General features: G+C 42.2%; 1 protein-coding gene across 14 annotated transcripts in view; it reads left to right on the forward strand.

Annotated features, from left to right (window-relative positions):
* Positions 1-17,696, forward strand: part of FAT3 (FAT atypical cadherin 3) — a 419,159-nt gene that overhangs the window by 388,261 nt on the left and 13,202 nt on the right. For all 14 annotated transcript variants that reach the window (XR_011737022.1, XM_071803302.1, XM_065832545.2 and 11 more), the window contains 3 exons: positions 4,752-5,220; positions 13,868-14,021; positions 15,068-15,723. Coding sequence is in view for 13 of the 14 variants with exons in the window: in XM_071803302.1 (XP_071659403.1) it covers positions 4,752-5,220; positions 13,868-14,021; positions 15,068-15,723 (1,279 nt within the window). In the remaining variant the exon portion in view is untranslated. The remainder of the gene's footprint in view (positions 1-4,751; positions 5,221-13,867; positions 14,022-15,067; positions 15,724-17,696) is intronic.

Genomic DNA, 17,696 nt, shown 5'->3' on the forward strand with positions numbered 1-17,696 from the left:
AATCATAACACAGTGTCCTTCTTGAATGAATAATCAATTCCACAGAGCAAACTGCTTGTCTGCTACTTTGCTGAAAGCCTACCAGCTACACTGTGTTGATGCAATATAATAAGGGTGTTATTTATTCAGCTGTTTCAAATAAAGCATCTCATCCATCGATTTTGAGAGGTTGGCCATTTTTTTGGTTGTGTGCTCTGGCTTTTAAGACAGTTGGAGCAAAATGAGACGCAGGTCAATGGCCTTTTTTTTTCCTTTGAAAAGATTATGTGTGCCAAAACCAGGATCACCATTTCCTTTTTCCTATGGAGCATCTATCTGAGTAAAGTAAGATTTAACAGTTTAAAGCATTACAAGGCCATTGCCGAAGAGAATTCCATATTTTATTTCATTTTTTTTCACTGAATATAAGAGAAATTCAGCTTGTTTTGTGAAATTTAAAAGATTAAAAATGCCAGAAATGTAGTTGTTAAATGGTAAAAGGCAAGCATATGTTCTTCCATCCAGGCAGTTAATGTGAAACTTTGCATGTTTTAGTTAAGTGTGTATTATACATTTTAATGCATTACTGCTGCATGGCTTATGCTGGATAAGACTGAAGCTTGGATATGATACGCGTTATGGCGGGAGTTGAAACGAGTAATATTTTAATTAAATATACCGTTTTACACAAACGAACTTGAAATGTAATTTGGCTAACGAGATATTTCCCCAGATAGATTAGTAGGCAGCACGCTGTATCCGTGGCGTGTGACTGCAGATGGACTGTGTGAGCCTAAGGGGGTCTCAGAGGAACCATTTGATCATTTTATTACCTGTGTTGATACACAAATATGGATGTTAGCCAGACACCTTAGCCAGGCTAATATTCTAATATAATTTACAGTATGTGTTTGGCTCCGTTTTCCTCAACAAATGAAACTGTTGAAACGTAACAGCTTTTGGAACCTTGGTCTGTTCTTTGTATTTCTCTACAGGTGAGGAATTTTGTGTCTGTAAGAGCACACATGCCTAAGGATGCGTTAACCTCTCTGTTCTAGAATTATAATGAGAGATACTGTAACTAAGCCTGGAAAGCTCTGAGAGGTGGAAGCGTGGGAATTGTTTGCCCGGGTAGGATGAAGCAGTATCGCTGCTTTCATCTTGGTGCAGAGGTGTCTGCTGGCATCGTAGGCTGCATTAGTGAGGGGCTGCAGAGTTTGCATCTCTCTGCTGTGAGATGGAGTAACTCAAGCTCTCTTACATCACACAGATGGCGGAAAAAGTAGTGGCACATGTTCAGTCCTGAACTGAGACTCTGATGCTACCAGCCCTCAACCAGGCCAGCCATCCCACTGACATTATTGTCTGGATAACTGCTGAGCCTGGGCAACAGCATTGGCCATTCATTAGATTTCCACACTATTTGCTTGGATGTACCTCATTTACTAAGAAATTAACTTGAAGTTCAGCTTTTCTTGGTACCGAGGTCCAGGCTATAATCAACGAGCCCCTTTTGGGGCCTGAACAGTGTCCCCAACACCACAGGGGTTACAGGGAATCACGGGAACACCAGGGATTAATTCCCAAGTCACAGATCCATGGTCGAATTCTGCATGCTTAGAAGTGGATACATCGTTTTGCCCTGTTGAGTGATGAAACCTTCTCCATGCTGCCCAGCTGTTCAGCAGGCAGGACCTTTGCAGCCACTGCTCCTTGCAAAACATTCCTGCTCTTCCTCCTCCTTCTAGGGCTACAGGGCCAACAGGGTACAAATACATCCTGCTTGCCCTGATACATCAAGGCCTGTGACCATCTGATTAATGAACATATTTTTATGATCCCATTGCTAGGGGTATCTAGGCATGTCTCAGTATTTAATGTATGTATCCATAACGCAGTGGTGTGAGGTGGGGAAATGACGTTATCCCTCTTCCACTGATGGAGACCTGAAACTAATGACTTGCTTGAGATCCCAGAGGAAGAGTGTTGCAGAGTGTGGATTCCCATGGATATCTATCATATCTTAGGCTAGTACTGTAAGCGTCGGGCCATCCTTTCCAGCTTCCACTCTAGCCTGAGCTGGGGGTTACTAGTGCTGTTTTAATAAAAGGGAGGAAACATAGTGTTTCAGGCAATATATATTTACTGTGTATGTCAGATAATCTGCTGGTAAAAAAAATAAAAGTGGATGAGAAAGACGTATAAAACATATTTTAATGGCAAATCTTTTAGAGCATCATTTCCCATGTACAAATGGTGTAATATTTATCCCAGGTGCTCATACGTGGTGTTGTATTTATAAAGATAATTGGAAAAGCATGTTCTATGAGTAAGGGTAATAGCCATGCAGGCAGTAGGTCCTTCAGGGTATAAGTAGTCTTAGGGGAGGTATATGTATATTATACGCAATCAGTAGAACATTTTCCATAGGAAAAAGCCTTTTGAATTAGAAGTAAGTTAACTGCTTATCCAATTATGGCTGTTTTTCAAAATGTAATAGGTTGGCATGTATTTTTCTTTTTGATTTGTGTTCTTGTTGAGCCAGACCACACTTTCTGAGCAGCGCCTTCAAGGTTTGTGGACTATTTTGTTGTGCGGGGAGAAAAGAAACTACCGCTTCATCTCCGGAGAGAAACCAGCTCAGTTTATCAGGGCATCTTGTTTACCGAGATTCCTCCTGAGCAGATGCTTTAGGCCCAATTTCAATCTACAGAAATAGTTTACAGCTGAGTTTTGAGTCCTGTAAGAAAAAATTTAAATGAAAAATGATCCAGACATACTTTTCTATACACCCATTAGCCTTTTTTGATTGAGCTGTAGGAGTACCAGGCAACATCCATCCCTCAAGCATGTCGTATTGCAATCATAGATCTCACTTCTCAGTTTCATCACAGCCTGTGGGTCAAGAACTTCAAAATAGTTAGCTGCCCATAACAGGGGACTAATTCTTGTTCTTCTAGCTCTTTCTACATGTGTATTCCTTTAGCACCCCTCATGCCATGCCAAGTAGGTAGGTGGCATTGACAGGGAGCCTGTCACATGCTTAGCATCTCTGTGTCCCCCCCCTCCAAACAATTGCAGAGTGTTGGAGTGGTGTGGTTTGTACCCTGACTGCCCAGTGTGACTTGGCTTGAGGTTACAGCCCAGTTCAAATTCAGTTGGTCAAGAGACTGAGGTCTGGAAAGGAGAAGGAAGTCCAGAGATCATCAGAAGTCAATATTTTACCCTTAGCTTTCCTCCAGGTAGTTTTGTGAACCTCCAGGGCAGTAAAATGCTGATAATGACACAACAGCACAGTCTGCTCCTGTAGATTAACAGTATCCCATTTACCTTCGAGCCACATCAGAGAGCTTGACAGAGAAGAGTTTGAGCACCAGTTCAGACATATGCCAAGGGATGTCTCTAGCTAACGCAGTTTTAAACTGTTCACACCAGAAACAGCCAAAAATGGCCGAAGACAGATGGACACAATGCAGCATGTTCACATCTGCATTAGTCATGCCAGTTTAGCAGGCCACCAAAGCTCTGCAGGGGTCTTGCATTGACAGCTATGGCAACTCTGCTTTGTTGGAGGAGAGCAATAGGTTTGTGTTACAGATAAACCAGTGAAAGCACAATGTGTGCTGCAAGGAAGGATGAAAAGGACACAGCGCCTGAACTTTTCAGGGGGATAAATAATGGGACGAAACTGTCTTGAGATGGGGTTTGCAGAAAAAAATACTTCCTAGAGCATGACATAAAGGTAAAATAATTGCAAGAGCTTTCAGAGAGCTTGAATCCAATTAATGTGTCATAAGAAATTATTTCCAGCCTTGTCAGCCATTTTAAACTTATCTGCCATCTGTTAAAGTAACCTAAAATCTTTGAGTAAACTACTAATTGGGGAAGCAGCACTTCATACCTATTCCCTCACTCTGCACTTTGCCTGCCCTATCAGGCTGGCACAGATTTTCCCTTTATGAGGACCTCAGATGAGTGAAAGGTAGGAGGGAGAGTGAGAAATCCTAACAATTCCTCTGAAGTCATGAACCCAGAATAAATACCAGGAAAGGAAGAAAAGTAGAAGCCATCTTATGTCATCGATGAATTATACCCAGAACAGGTAGTATAACATGCTTGGAAAATAACTGATTTTTGATCAGCCAGATTCTTACTATTGTCCATAGAGGAACTGAACTTGCCACACTTAAGGACAAATCCACACCTTGCTGAGATGCTCCAAAAGGTTAGTGAGACGAGGATGGGTGCGTGAGCAGAGCACCCAACATCCCCAGCTGAAAGCAGTGGCCACTGACCTTTCCACAGCCTCTCTCAAACAGCCGCTTGCCCTGAGGAACTGTCCTTCGGTAGCATCAACAACCAGGAGCAGATGCACAGCACATGGGTGGATGGCAGGACTTGCTCAGAGAGACACGACTGCTTAGCAGCAGAGCCAAGAGCAGAACATGGGTCCTTGAGTCTGTGCCCATTTCAGTGAGAGATCCTGTTATCTCAATCCTCTCTGTGTCTGCATCTGTATTTTTGTATTTTTTCTGTATTTTCAGTTTACCTACAGTAACTGGCTTTGGATAAATTCTAAGTAGCCTGATATTTATCACTTTATATTTTTGCTGATGACAAAGGTGCAGTTTTTTTGTAGTCATATCAGAGAACAGCTTTAAAACTGTATGGAGACTGTCTAGAAGTTCTCTGTGTCTCCACATTCCCTGTGCAAGCATATTACCAGACAGCCGAGTGCCTGAAGTGCTTTGATTTCTGTTTTCCTCCCACAGATTGTCGATGGCAAACTGTGGTTCCAGTTGGACTGTGGAAGTGGCCCGGGAATCCTGGGAATTTCTGGCAGAGCCGTTAACGATGGGAGCTGGCATTCGGTCTTCCTGGAGCTGAATCGCAATTTCACCAGCTTGTCCCTGGACGACAGCTACGTGGAGCGCCGCAAAGCCCCCCTTTATTTCCAGACCCTCAGCACCGACAGCTCGGTGTACTTTGGTGCCCAGGTGCAGGTGGATAACGTCCGCAGCCTGACCGACAAGAGAACAACGCAGGTCTTAAGTGGTTTCCAGGGCTGCCTGGACTCAGTCGTCCTAAACAACAACGAGCTGCCGCTCCAGAACAAGCGCAGCAGCTTTGCAGAAGTGGTTGGTCTGACGGAATTAAAGCTTGGCTGCGTCCTCTACCCCGACGCCTGCGAGAGGCATCCCTGCCAGAACGGCGGCACCTGTATCGGCGTGCCATCTGGTGGTAAATGCTTTGAATTGCTTTATGGGTTCCCACCCCCTCCCCGTTTTCCCCTACAATTTATTGCCAGAGATGGTTTAATGCAGCAACATGCTTGAAAAATCTCATGAACTCTATAAAACTCTGATAGGTATTGCAAATTGTGTAAAAGCTGTTTGCTCTATAAATAACGGTGAAATGGTGCCCCTTCTCATTGCATTAGTGTTCCAGGAGGAAATTGATTTATTGGCTGTTGGGATAATCCAATTTCTATAGAAACCAATAGAATCACAATTACTGTAATGCTCAGCTGGATTTTTCAGGATACATTTACAGCATCGAAGGCTGTACACAAAGTGTTGTGTGGTGATTTTAAACGTCCATCACAGATGCAACGACACTGTTGCCTTTCTGTGTTTCTGAAGCTGTCACAAATAATTACTGAGCTGTCTGCGAACACCTTGGTCCTTTTGTGAGTGAGTAATTTGATTACATGTCTGCAAGGAAAATAGTGAATCCACACGATTATAAACCCCTCCCCAGAAGTGTGTTTTACAGCTTCCTCAGAGGCCTGAGTGCTTCAAGGTCTAAGTAGTATTATCCAGAGTTTATAGGGCATTGATTTAAACTGTGTTGTAGTTTCTTATCCAGTGGTTATACAGTGGTTTGTGTGATTTGGTGCCAGTAACGTAGTATCCAGTAGTGTAGGACACAAATTACCAGACCATTAGAATGATCAGTGTCCTGTCAGGAAAAAAGCAAATGATATATGCGTAGGACATTTCCTCTAGGACTGTTCTCTCTCTGCAGTGTTCAGGTTTCTTGTCCAGTTCCTCATATTGTATGAGCAGGCAGCACTGCTCACCTTTTCTGGCAGACTCCCAGTGAGCTGGCAAGATCTTACCACCCTACCTCCTAGCAAGGACATTTCACAGGCTGAAGAGGAGGATGCTCAGCAGAAAGGTCTTCTGCAAGTTGAGAGCTTTCCATCCACTTATTGTCAGTGGTTTTGGCCATGGTTCCCTAGGGAAGTTCCCACTGAAGTATTTTCTTATGGAACATTTACCCACTGTCCAGGACTTTCTACTTTAATGTGTCCATGCAGTTCCCTTGCACCTGCAACTGTTATTTCTGTTTTTCATTGTTTTAAGCCTTGTTCTCATATTTCCTTTCTGACTCTCCTCCCTCAAAATTTTTTTTCTGAACTTTAGAAACTTCCTAAACTTGAAAACAGTTTAATTTTCAAGGCTGAAATCTGGTGAGATCTGAGCAAAAGAAGAAGTTTCTCATTTGGATAACCCTGCCCCTATAGAGGAAGCCCTGACAGTGTGAATTTTCTGATGCTGAGATGTCTCAGCTAGCATCTCCTGTGGATCCTTGGCTTTGATTCAGCCACCTCTTTTCCATACCATGGCAAAGGATGTGTTAGGGATGCTCTCAGCTTTGCTGTCGCCGAAAGGAGATGGGAGAGCAGTTGGGAGGAATGAAGCTCAGCACTGGCAGGCCAGGATGTGATGTGCAGCACAAGAACAAATGTTGCTGCATGTCTGTGTCATTAAGTGTCTTTATTTACCAAGGGAAGGAAAGAAAATGAGGGCTGCACAACAAGGGCAAAAGAAAAACATTCTGAGGCAGAAGGATGCTGCAGCCACTGTGAGAATTGCTAAGCAAGATTATTTAAATCCCTAGGAAATACTGCTGTAATATGTACATGGACGTAGCATGGCTTTGATTCACACTCCATACTTAATAAATGAGGTTAACCATTTGCCAAGCTAGCATCCTAGGAAGCATGAGAACAGCTCCTTCTATTGATTTTGTTTGAGTCTATTTACAATATTGCTCAGCAATCTCGTCATGAGTAAATTGAAACCTTTCTAATGAAACGCTTTACAGTAATTCTTTTCCTCCCAGCACCATGTGCATGCCAATTCAAAAGCAGGGGAGCAGTGGGGCGGGGGAGAGACAGGCGGTGCTGGAGATTGGGCCTGTTTTGTTAGTGGCATGGCACGCACCATTTTCACGTCAACAGAATTCACCACTGGAAAGCAGTCATGGATCTGATTTAACTTGCCTGCGTTCCTGCCTCGGCGAGGGGCACATGCCCTGCGGGGATGTTTCGGCTGCCTGCCGTTCAAAAATCTGTTCGCTGTTGTCACTGCCTCAGCAGTGTATGTAAATAAAGGATTGTTATAAAGCCATCATTCCAGCGCAATGGGCCCTGACTGTACGTCAGTGGTTGTGCAGCCCAGCCCACAAGGAGAAGGCATGGGCATTTTTGTTTCCACCAGGCAGAGAGATGCTGTTGTTAATGTCGTCCATAGTTAATGTCGTCCATATGCGAAAAGGCCACGTAATTACATTCCATACAGCACAGAGCCCAACAGCATTGCAAACACTAGTTCTGGACCCATAAATTGCACGCATGTAAGAATCATCAGCCGTTGTATTTGCTGACATAGATGTTAGCAGCTGACTTTCATTTAAAATAGAAAGAAAAAAAAGTAATAACTCTTCATTTTTTATCTTAATAAAGAAAATGGCAACATTTTTCTTTTTTGGTGGGGGAAAGCATTCAAAAATATACCATGCAAAGCTCCTTTTCCCAGTCTGAGGGCATTCAGGAGCATCACGATCTCCTGACTAATATTTTCTGTGATATTATCCTCCTATTAAAGTTTCTGGAGAATAATGCACTTTTCCTAAACAGGCATAATGATAGGATTCGTTCCAATAAATAAACCCTCTAATTTGAATTTTACAAAGCAGATTTCATATACTGTTAACATCTTACAAAAACCCTACTGTGCTGTACAAGGAAATTGAGAGGAAAAGAAAGCTCAGATTTATAGCTAACTTTTAAAAGTAAACAGTCAAGCAAAGGTTACCCCACATTATAACATGAAAGAGCTGCTGGCTACAGGCCAGAAATCAAAGGGCCCTGGTCAAATTTACATATAATTTGCATAAATTGATCATCTAAAACCCAAACCTCAATAATAGTATTCCTGTTGTGAGTTCTTCCTTTTAATAGAAATGCCTAGTACCCTGTTCACCATTAATAAGAAGCTTCCTCTCATTACCTTCCACTTCATCCCGCGGTTATGGGAACAGGGTAATATTACGGCTCCGTTTGGGGAATTGCTGAAGTGGTGCTTTGTATGCACTAGGAGTGTGTCCACGCTGCTGCTGCCAGGGTTCCTATGGGTAAATTCACAGGAATGTCAAAGTGCCTGGCACTGTGTATGGGTTGCACAGAGCTCAGGACCAATGGCAAAGGTTTTGCTCCAAAAGAAGAGTCAGCGTAGGACTGGTTGTGCCGTGCTGGCTGTGTGAACTTTGGGGTTGTCCTATGCAGGGACAGGAGCTGGATGCGATGGTCCTTGTGGGTCCCTTCCACCTCTTCTATGATTCTTTCTGTCTGACCTCTCGGCATATTGAACAGGAGGACAAAACAGGAATCTCAGCCTGTAGCAGGGAGCATAGGCAGCTCAGGTGCTCCAAGACATCACCAAGAGTACAGAGGAACCTCTCTGCTTTCAAAGTCTGGTATCTGGGCCAGCAGAAAGCGACCATGATGTGAACCTCTGCTTGTGCTCATCTGTTGCCGAATCAAGTCCCGCGGCAGCAGCATCTGCCCGGTATTGTCAGAGGTTGAAGGGAGGGCACTGTGTGTCCAGGACCCCACAAGGAGACCCCATATGTGCTTAAAAGGGGCTGGGAAAGGAGTAAGAGCATTCACCAAGTCTGACAGCTCAGGAGACTCCTGGCAGAAAGAGCTATATACAATTTTAGGACAATTTTCTTGGAGACACTGGAAACCACAAGCTTGAAATACAGGCTACATTCTTCCAGACTTTTCAGTCCCTACATATAAGTATGGGTTGGTAAAGATATTTTAAAGATAGTTTTTGCATTTTGGAACCTGACAAACAGCACGACTTTCAGAAATAACTTGGCTCTTTGTACTGAAGTTTCCCAAGAAAATTCAACCAAGTGTTTAAAGTGCGGTTAAGCTATAAGCTGCTGAATTTGAGGTCTTAAAATGGGAAATGTCATACAACCTTAATCACAGAGTGTTGTTACCAGGTCTGCCAATAGTAAATGCATGTTTATCTGCCTCAGTAACAACATCAGCAATCACAGCAACAGAAAGCTTTACTGTAATCAAATCTGAACATCGCACCAAGCTTTTCAACCACAGAGACAAGCCTTGTGCTTGTAAAGCCTGCAATTATAAGTATAGTTACTTCCTTTTAATTTGATCAGCCTTATATACATCTGGCTTTGATTGAAGTAAATGGCTTATATGAGCAGGCAATCCTATTTGAACATGAAGCGTTTGAGCAGCAACATCTCCTGAGCAAAGGACCGTGGACAGTGTGAGGATTGAAAGTTCTTGCTTTCCCTCTCCCCCCCTTTTTTTTTTTTGAAAACCAGCACTTTGGTGGTGGTTTTAATACAGGTTTTAGAGCAGCACGTTGACAAGATTAACATACAGGTGGTTTCAAGGATTAGGTAGTTCATAAGAATGAGATCAGGGAAAAATGGTGTATTAATACCACGGTCATGAACTGACCTGGTCTTATGTTTTTAATCTTGCTTTTCTCACACACAAACACACCAGCATGCTGTAATGTGAGTATACCAAATGCACATCAGTTAATTTTTTTAAAAACTTTTTAGAAATTTGGAGAGTTTTATTCTTTTTTATAACTATGCTTTTAGAAATCTGGATTTAAATTCCCAGTTTCAAAGCACATACATGCCAATCCTTTCATAGAAAGCACCAATTTAACAAAGACTAAGGTTAATTTTCGTACCAGCTAGAGGCAAGAGGCAATCATCTGTTTGAAGACAAATTAAATCTGAAGTGGCAGGAATATGTATGGCTGAGGAACATAGAGTTCTTGAAGGTGGCCTGGTATGTCTGTAAACACACTGAAATACAAGCGCTGAGCGAGGTGCTCTTCACCTTCAGTTCTTCTCATCGATTAACTTGCCATGACACACTGTGTGAGCAGGGCCGAGGGCAGGCCTGTGTCTGGACATAGAGTTTGTCAGGTCTAGCTGCACATCAGGTAAAAAAACTACATGGGGAGATCAAATGGAAAAGCCAAAGTACATAACAGATAGAAGCCAGCTCCTCTTGCCTGTGATAGATAGAAACAGGAACATACACATGTTCAAAAAAAAAAAATTGGCAGAGGTCCGGAGCATTCTTTTTAATACAGCCAAGTAAACCTGAGGACAGACAGACGTTCAGATGCTCAGGCTGGCAATGCTACCAACGGAGACATTCGCTGCGTAACAGCATCCCATCTGCTGATGGCACCATGCCACTGTCTCTGCTTATTAAGTGCCAAGCAAACATAGGTGTAGGCAGGAAGCCTGTATAGTGTCCTTGCTGACAGCACGGTGCTCCTCGGTAACGTCTGGGATGAAAAACCCATTTTCCTCTGGACAGAGACATGTCAGCAAAGCAGGGGGAGAAGCTGTTGGAGTGAAAGTGAGAAGGTGAGACTCAGGTGCATAGAGGGGACTCAGATTAGTGGAGGAGCATGAGAGAAGTCTTATAAAACAACCAGAAAGCCCAAGACTGTGTAAGCAGGAGAGGACTATGTCTACATGATGCCGTAGATCACTAATGAGCTTTGACATGAATCTTCTCATCATCCCCTCTTGCTGTGCTTTGGTTCCCACTGTGGAGATGTGAGGTCTCAGAGAGTAGGACCAGGTTTCCCTCTGGAAGGTGTGCACCAGGAGTGCAGCTAACATGATCCTGAAGCCCTGAAATGTGTGCACTGAGGATGCTGGGTCCTCAGCACCAACTGTTTTGCTCCACAGACCCACTGCCATTGCTTAGCAGGCCTTGCTAACATAGACATAGCCAAAAAGGGGTGTAACGTTGCTCACAGCTTGTTGTTGCTCTCAGGTCAGCTGTTGGTACAGGATACTGTGGCACATGCTGAGGGTGTTGGGGTCCCACTCCAGCAGCATTGCAGATGTGTTTACCAGAGCCTTCTGTCTCTTTCCACTGGTTCCCTCTGAAGAAATACAGTGGTGACATCACGAAATTTGCTACCTTGGAGAATGCACATCAACATTTTCAAGCATCAGTGTGCAAAATGAAATATTAATATCTCTTGGAGAGATGAAGATGTTCTGTATGATCTTAAAATGTTGATGAATTTCCAGAACTTTCCAGTGCCTTCATGATGAACAGGAACAAGCCCTAGATTGCTTGAAAGGGTATTTTCATCCCCTGCCGGAAGGACAAGGCACTTGGCCTTTTTTTCAGCTTGGCCTTGTTATTCTTATGCTAAATGACTGGGAACAAAAACATGATACATTACATGGATATTAAATGAAAAGTGTAATAAAAACCCTTTGTTAGACCTAGGTTGCACTCTTGACCAAAAGGGTTTTCTTTATGATTGCTCTTTGTCCATGGCTGTGTGGCTACAATGTGCAGCAGTGGGCAAAATTACAGCCTCTGCTGAGAGATTTGGAGGGGGATAAAAGGTCTGGCAAGTCTGCTGGCCGAGTCGAGGTGTGCTGCTCTCTGAGCCATCACATTAGCTCTTCGCTGCCCTGCTCCATGAATTTCGGCATATGCTTTGCTGTGTTGGAGACCTCCCGGGCGAAGCCTCTGCAGCTCAGAGCACGTGTGTCACAGGAAGCTTCTGCAGCTTTTGCAAGTGGCTCAGAGTCGGCAGGAGCTTGGCAGCGCTTCTAACGGGAGGAAAAGTCAGTGATACACATTGTACTTTAATATTCTCTCATTTCATTGCCTTTTTTATTTCTAACTTTGATCCCTAGACTTAGAATCTATACTGAGTATTTCAGTCTTCTAATACCTGACCATGTTTCACCATCATTAAATCAAATTCAGTCAGAAATGTAGGCTTTCGGAAGCACACTTTTCATTTTGGTTCGTAAATTACCCAATACAGCTCTGACCCATCTGGAGCATTTGGTTTATCCCCTCATAGTATAAAATGTTAATTGAAGTTAGTGCATCTTTAATATAAGCAATAGGCAACAACAATAAATAATAAATCCATGTTCCTTTTATACATAGTGATAAAAGGATTATTGTTTTTACCAAATCAAAAATTTTTAAGTTGTTTCTGCAGTGAGTAAATGTAGCAGAATGTGTCACAGACTGAGAACTCAAAACTTAATCAGCTGAAACAAACAAAAGACATGGAAAGAAATCAATTCAAAGGCTCTGTCTTATGAATGATCAGCATCTAGTAACTTAGGTATAGAAAGTTGGTTTTTAAAGTCACTTTAAAGTTATGTAGGTTTAAAATATCAGTTAGGAAATAGACCATATCTATTCTGCTATGATATAAGGCAACAGATTTGTTTATGAATAAACTGTTTTATATTTGATGTGAACATTTTCATTTCACTTCAACTCATTGAGACCATAAAAATATATAAAACGTTACTGCAAATATTTGAACTATAGATGTCACTGTTCAGTCATAAAATGAACCACCGAAACGGCCTTATTTATTCATGCTGTGATTTCTACCTGCAGTATTTCTAGATCAGCTACTTTGCCAGCTGGCAGTAAATCCTTCATAGGGATTGCATCAAAATTCAGCACCCGGTGCAGTCACAGTTTTGTATTTCTTCAGTCCCAGATCTCTTCAGGTCCAGAAAGTTGTTATGACTGTTGGTGTGAGATATGTAAAAAACATGAAAAAATAGCCCCCATCTTGCTGATGCTGACCAAATATGGTTTCTAGGAATCCCCAAAGGCAAATCATTTATCTTCTTGACTTTGCGATCTTGAAAACAGCAGTGCTTCTGTCTCCCCTCTTGTATCAGGGCAAGAAAACAGCATGATATTTGAGTATCTATTTCATTTATCTTCAATTAAATAGGATTGGACTCTTGACTGAATACACTAGTAAGCCTGGTTCCAAGTTTATTCTTTAAATCCTGTCCTCATGAAAGAATTTAATTAGGGTAGCAGAACAAGGTGAATTGAACTGGATAGGACATAAAAGATGTGAGAGTCTTAATGCAAAATTGCTTTTGCCTCGTGCCTCCACTGGGGTTTTTCCACATTGTTTCCATTAAATTCTTTTCCTTGTATTACGAAGTTTATAGCTCATGCCTGGATGAGGCACTCTGTGAAAGTGATAATTATCACTATCAAGTGTTTTATTATTGTCACATCCCTACTATGTCATCTTTGTAAAAGATAGATGTGGAAAGCTCTCAGCTCATGTATTTATTCTTCGGTGAAGCCCCAAATGGAATGTGGGCTATGGCTATCAGCAAATATGGTCTGTATTTTCAAAAGTATTGGGAGATGCACACTTGATCTAGAATATTTCTTGTGCCCAAAGTGCATGGATGGCATCTATTCTTATCTGAATCATGATGATCAGGGTGGTTTGGACTGCAGCTGTTCCTTTGGTTCCTGGTTGTAGAGATGAGCTCCAGTTGTCCAGACATCACAGATAAGCAAACACTCCACTGACATTACTGTGGACCACACAACCCTACCAGAATGAATATAAACCTCCCCTTTCACTCATAGTTCAATATATTATTTTAGAGTAAAGTAGCATAATGGATCCCCTTGCTTCTAGACAGACACAGTGGTAGGCTTCTGATGTATTTCTCTGTGTCCCTCACCTCCTAGGCTACCAGTGCAATTGCCTCTCCCAGTTTACGGGAAAGAATTGTGAGTTGGAGATCACAGCCTGCTTCCCCAATCCCTGCCGGAACGGAGGCTCGTGCGACCCCATCGGCAACGCTTTCATCTGCAACTGCAAAAACGGCCTGACGGGAGTAACGTAAGTGACCCTCCCAGCTGGGCAATGGGAGCTTTTCCATTCAGTGACAGTGGGATTTTCGGTCAGGTGTTTTGTACCCAGAAGATGTGATTCACCTAGCAAAAAATAGCTTAAAACTTAGGGCTTATTTCAAGTCTAAGCTACTGACAGCTGAGAAATCCATGAAGGTTGCATGTTCAGAAATGCTTTTCTGAACTTGGCCTCCTAAGTTATTATTTAAAGATGTAACCTCCAGACAATTTTCACTGAGATATGCACACCTAAGTGTTAAAGGCTGTTGAGCAATCCCATAAAGCCTGTGGAAGCTGCTATGTAATCTGTTTTTTCGAAAAGGGATCAATTATTTAGTCACTTTAGCCCTGACATAAAAGCCTAATTTAACGTGTTCATTTTTTAAAATCTGAGCCTTGATCGTGTACGTGGTGTAGAAACAGAAAATCCCCTGACCTGCCCATCAACATGCTTTTTTCTCATCTACTTTGTCTACTGTTTGTACTTTTTGTTCTGCCTTTTTTTAATCACCTCTTCTTCTTTACAATTCTTCTCTCTCTTTAAGGTTCCTGTTCTTTTCTTTTCTCCCGCTTCTCTAATATTTGCTCATTTTATATCCAGCCCTAAGTAATTTTACAGTCAGTATATCCTCCTCTTCTCTTAAATAAGTACTGTAATTTAATTTTTCTCAACTATTTTCTGCTTGAATCCTCCTAGTATTTTAACGAAATCCCATGGGATCATCCAAAAACAATATAAAATGACTGAGATTCTGTATTAGATTCAGTGAACTTCATTAGGGTCAAGGACCCTCTTCCTATCTGATGCTTTATCTCCTTCTTGATGTTTCCGTGTTATTGTCTTAAAAAGCCATGTAATAGCTGTAGAAAAAAAAGAAAATAAATGACATTAAATAACATTATAATAACAAGATAATCTGCCAAGCACCAACAAGTTGTTAACTGTAATGGTACCACTTTGACAAGATAAGTCATCCTGTACAAACTGGGCTGTTTCCTAGCTGTTCTCCAAACTCTCCTTTTTCTTCTTTCAAGGTGTGAAGAAGACATCAATGAATGTGAAAGAGAAGAATGTGAAAATGGTGGCTCCTGTGTCAACATATTTGGTTCATTTCTGTGTAACTGCACCCCTGGCTATATGGGACAATACTGTGGTCTTCGCCCTGTGGTGGTTCCCAATATACAAGCTGGGCATTCATACGTCGGCAAGGAGGAGCTGATAGGAATAGCTGTGGTACTGTTTGTCATATTTATGTTGATCATCCTCTTTATCATTTTTCGCAAGAAGGTTTTCAGGAAGAACTATTCCCGCAACAACATCACGCTCGTGCAGGATCCAGCTACAGCCGCCCTGCTCAACAAGAGCAACGGCATCCAGTTCAAGAACATCAGGAACAGCGGAGACAGCAGAAACATCTACCAAGAGGTTGGGCCTCCGCAGGTCCCGGTGAGGCCGATGGCCTATACCCCGTGCTTCCAGAGTGACTCGAGGAATAACCTGGACAAGATAGTGGATGGGCTTGGTGTGGAGCACCAGGAGATGACAACGTTTCACCCCGAGTCCCCTCGAATCCTGACGGCCAGGCGGGGGGTGGTGGTGTGCAGCGTAGCTCCAAATTTGCCTGCCATGTCTCCTTGTCGCTCTGACTGTGACTCCATCAGAAAGAGCACGTGGGACGCTGGGACAGAAAGTAAGTATCACTGCTTGCTGCTCTTGCTCTTCCCTGCCATAGGTAAGGGTTACCTTCAGCATGTAGAAGTACAATGGCACAGGTACTCTTAATGCTCCAACCTCAAACACTTAAAATTGTTACATTTCTCCAATAAGTGATTTGGTTTACTTTTGAAAGGATGTAATTAACCGTAGGCATAGAAGACTTCTTCTTCTATGCATAAAGTATGACTAAACACTTTTAGTTCACTTGTTCAGAAAGCACGTATGAGTAAGTGCTCTGAGCATTAGCCCTTCAAGTGATACAATGCAATCATTTTCTATTGGAGAAAGATAATTTGGGGCAGATTCTCAAATATAAACTCTGCTGTGTTTGAGAAGTTCATCTTCTGAGGGAGTTAAAAACATTTAAACCTTCTGCAAGAATCATAGAATCATAGAATCATTTGGGTTGGAAGGGACCCTTAAGATCATTGTTTCCAGACATAACCTAACTCTGTCACTGAACCATGTATCTAAGAAGCAATCCTACTTTGCAATGGTAACAAATGATCCCCACAATTACTGTGGTAACACAGTGCCCCCTCCATTCCTGAAGAAGTTGCTGGAGATACCATAAACTTCACATATTCTGTCATAGCAGGAAATAGCAGTTTGCTGAGATGGAGTTATGGCCCTACGTTCTCTATCCTTGCAAGTCAGAACATGTCATATCGACTGGGAGGTGTTTGCTTTAGCATACAGGGGCCTTTATGATGCTTTATCTTTTTAGTATTTTTTCCTAGTGCATGCTCAACCCCATTGCAAAACAGCTTTAACCAAAACGATCAAGTAAAACTACACGGTCAAGAAACTTTCATAGTTGTGTATGTCTAGGCCATAGGAACTGCAGCATTGTCTCATACCTGTACCCTGACCTGCACACTTTTATCTAAGGCAGCACAGTGACTCAGGTCTTCTAGTGAAAAGGAGGAATAAATCTTCATTTCTTTGGGCTGTATTTCAGAGTTGTGTTTCAGTTGACCTTTTTAACCATTAAATATAGTTTCAGTGATCGAAAGCATCATCATGCCAGCCCCTCTACGTGTTCTGTTCTGTATTTCCGTGGGCGTTTCTGCCACAGACACTGCTTGTATCTGTATGAACTTCTGCACAGCGTGAGGCCACGCCATGGAGATGGACCTGAGCTGTCAAGGGGTGGGAAGCAGTGCGGCTTCGTTACTGCAGCACTGACTCCATCTCCTGCCTACCTTCCTTCTCAGCAGGAGCAAATCAGCCCTTACTGTACAAAGGTGCCCCATGCTGGGTAGAAATTTTAATATCTAGAGCTAGTAGGTGGAGAGCTGTACTGACATGTTTGCAGCACCTGAGCTTGTTCATTGGTAATTAACTCGGGTATCTATCTCAGTGATTACTATGGATGATAACTTTTGGTGTTTCTTATTAGCACTCATATAATGTGTAGCTAAATGTGTTCATTCATGTGTGTTTAATTACGTGAGAATTTATACCATAGGCTGCAGTTACATTTCTAAAATGTAGAAGAGTTGTCAGGACTGAATGTCCCTGATTGAAAGCAATGTAAATTGAAGCATAATCTATTATATGTTGGTGGTGGAACCATTAAAATCTGATCTAAGGGCCACTGATATGAATAAAAATATGCATAATAGGTTTATTGAGCATTGAATGAGCCTTTAATGAAGCTCTCAAATTAGGAAATGAACAGTAAAGATAAGTGTAACTGTAATCTCTTGTATAAGATGTTTATACCACATTTTTTCAGTCATCATTTTTTTTATTACTGAGACTACATATCATCTAAAAAGGCAATACTGAATACAGATGTTTCTTCCTTGATTATAGTGGTGTCAGCCACTTGAAAGATTCTTGGGGCTTCAAACACTTCAAAAGTCTGAGTATCTTCATCAGCTGCCTTCTTGACCAATAGACCATTTCCTCTGTCTGGAGAAAAAAAAAAGTTATTCTGGC

Source organism: Patagioenas fasciata, chromosome 1 (genome assembly GCF_037038585.1).
Source record: "Patagioenas fasciata isolate bPatFas1 chromosome 1, bPatFas1.hap1, whole genome shotgun sequence".
NCBI classification, from domain to species: Eukaryota; Metazoa; Chordata; class Aves; order Columbiformes; family Columbidae; genus Patagioenas; species Patagioenas fasciata.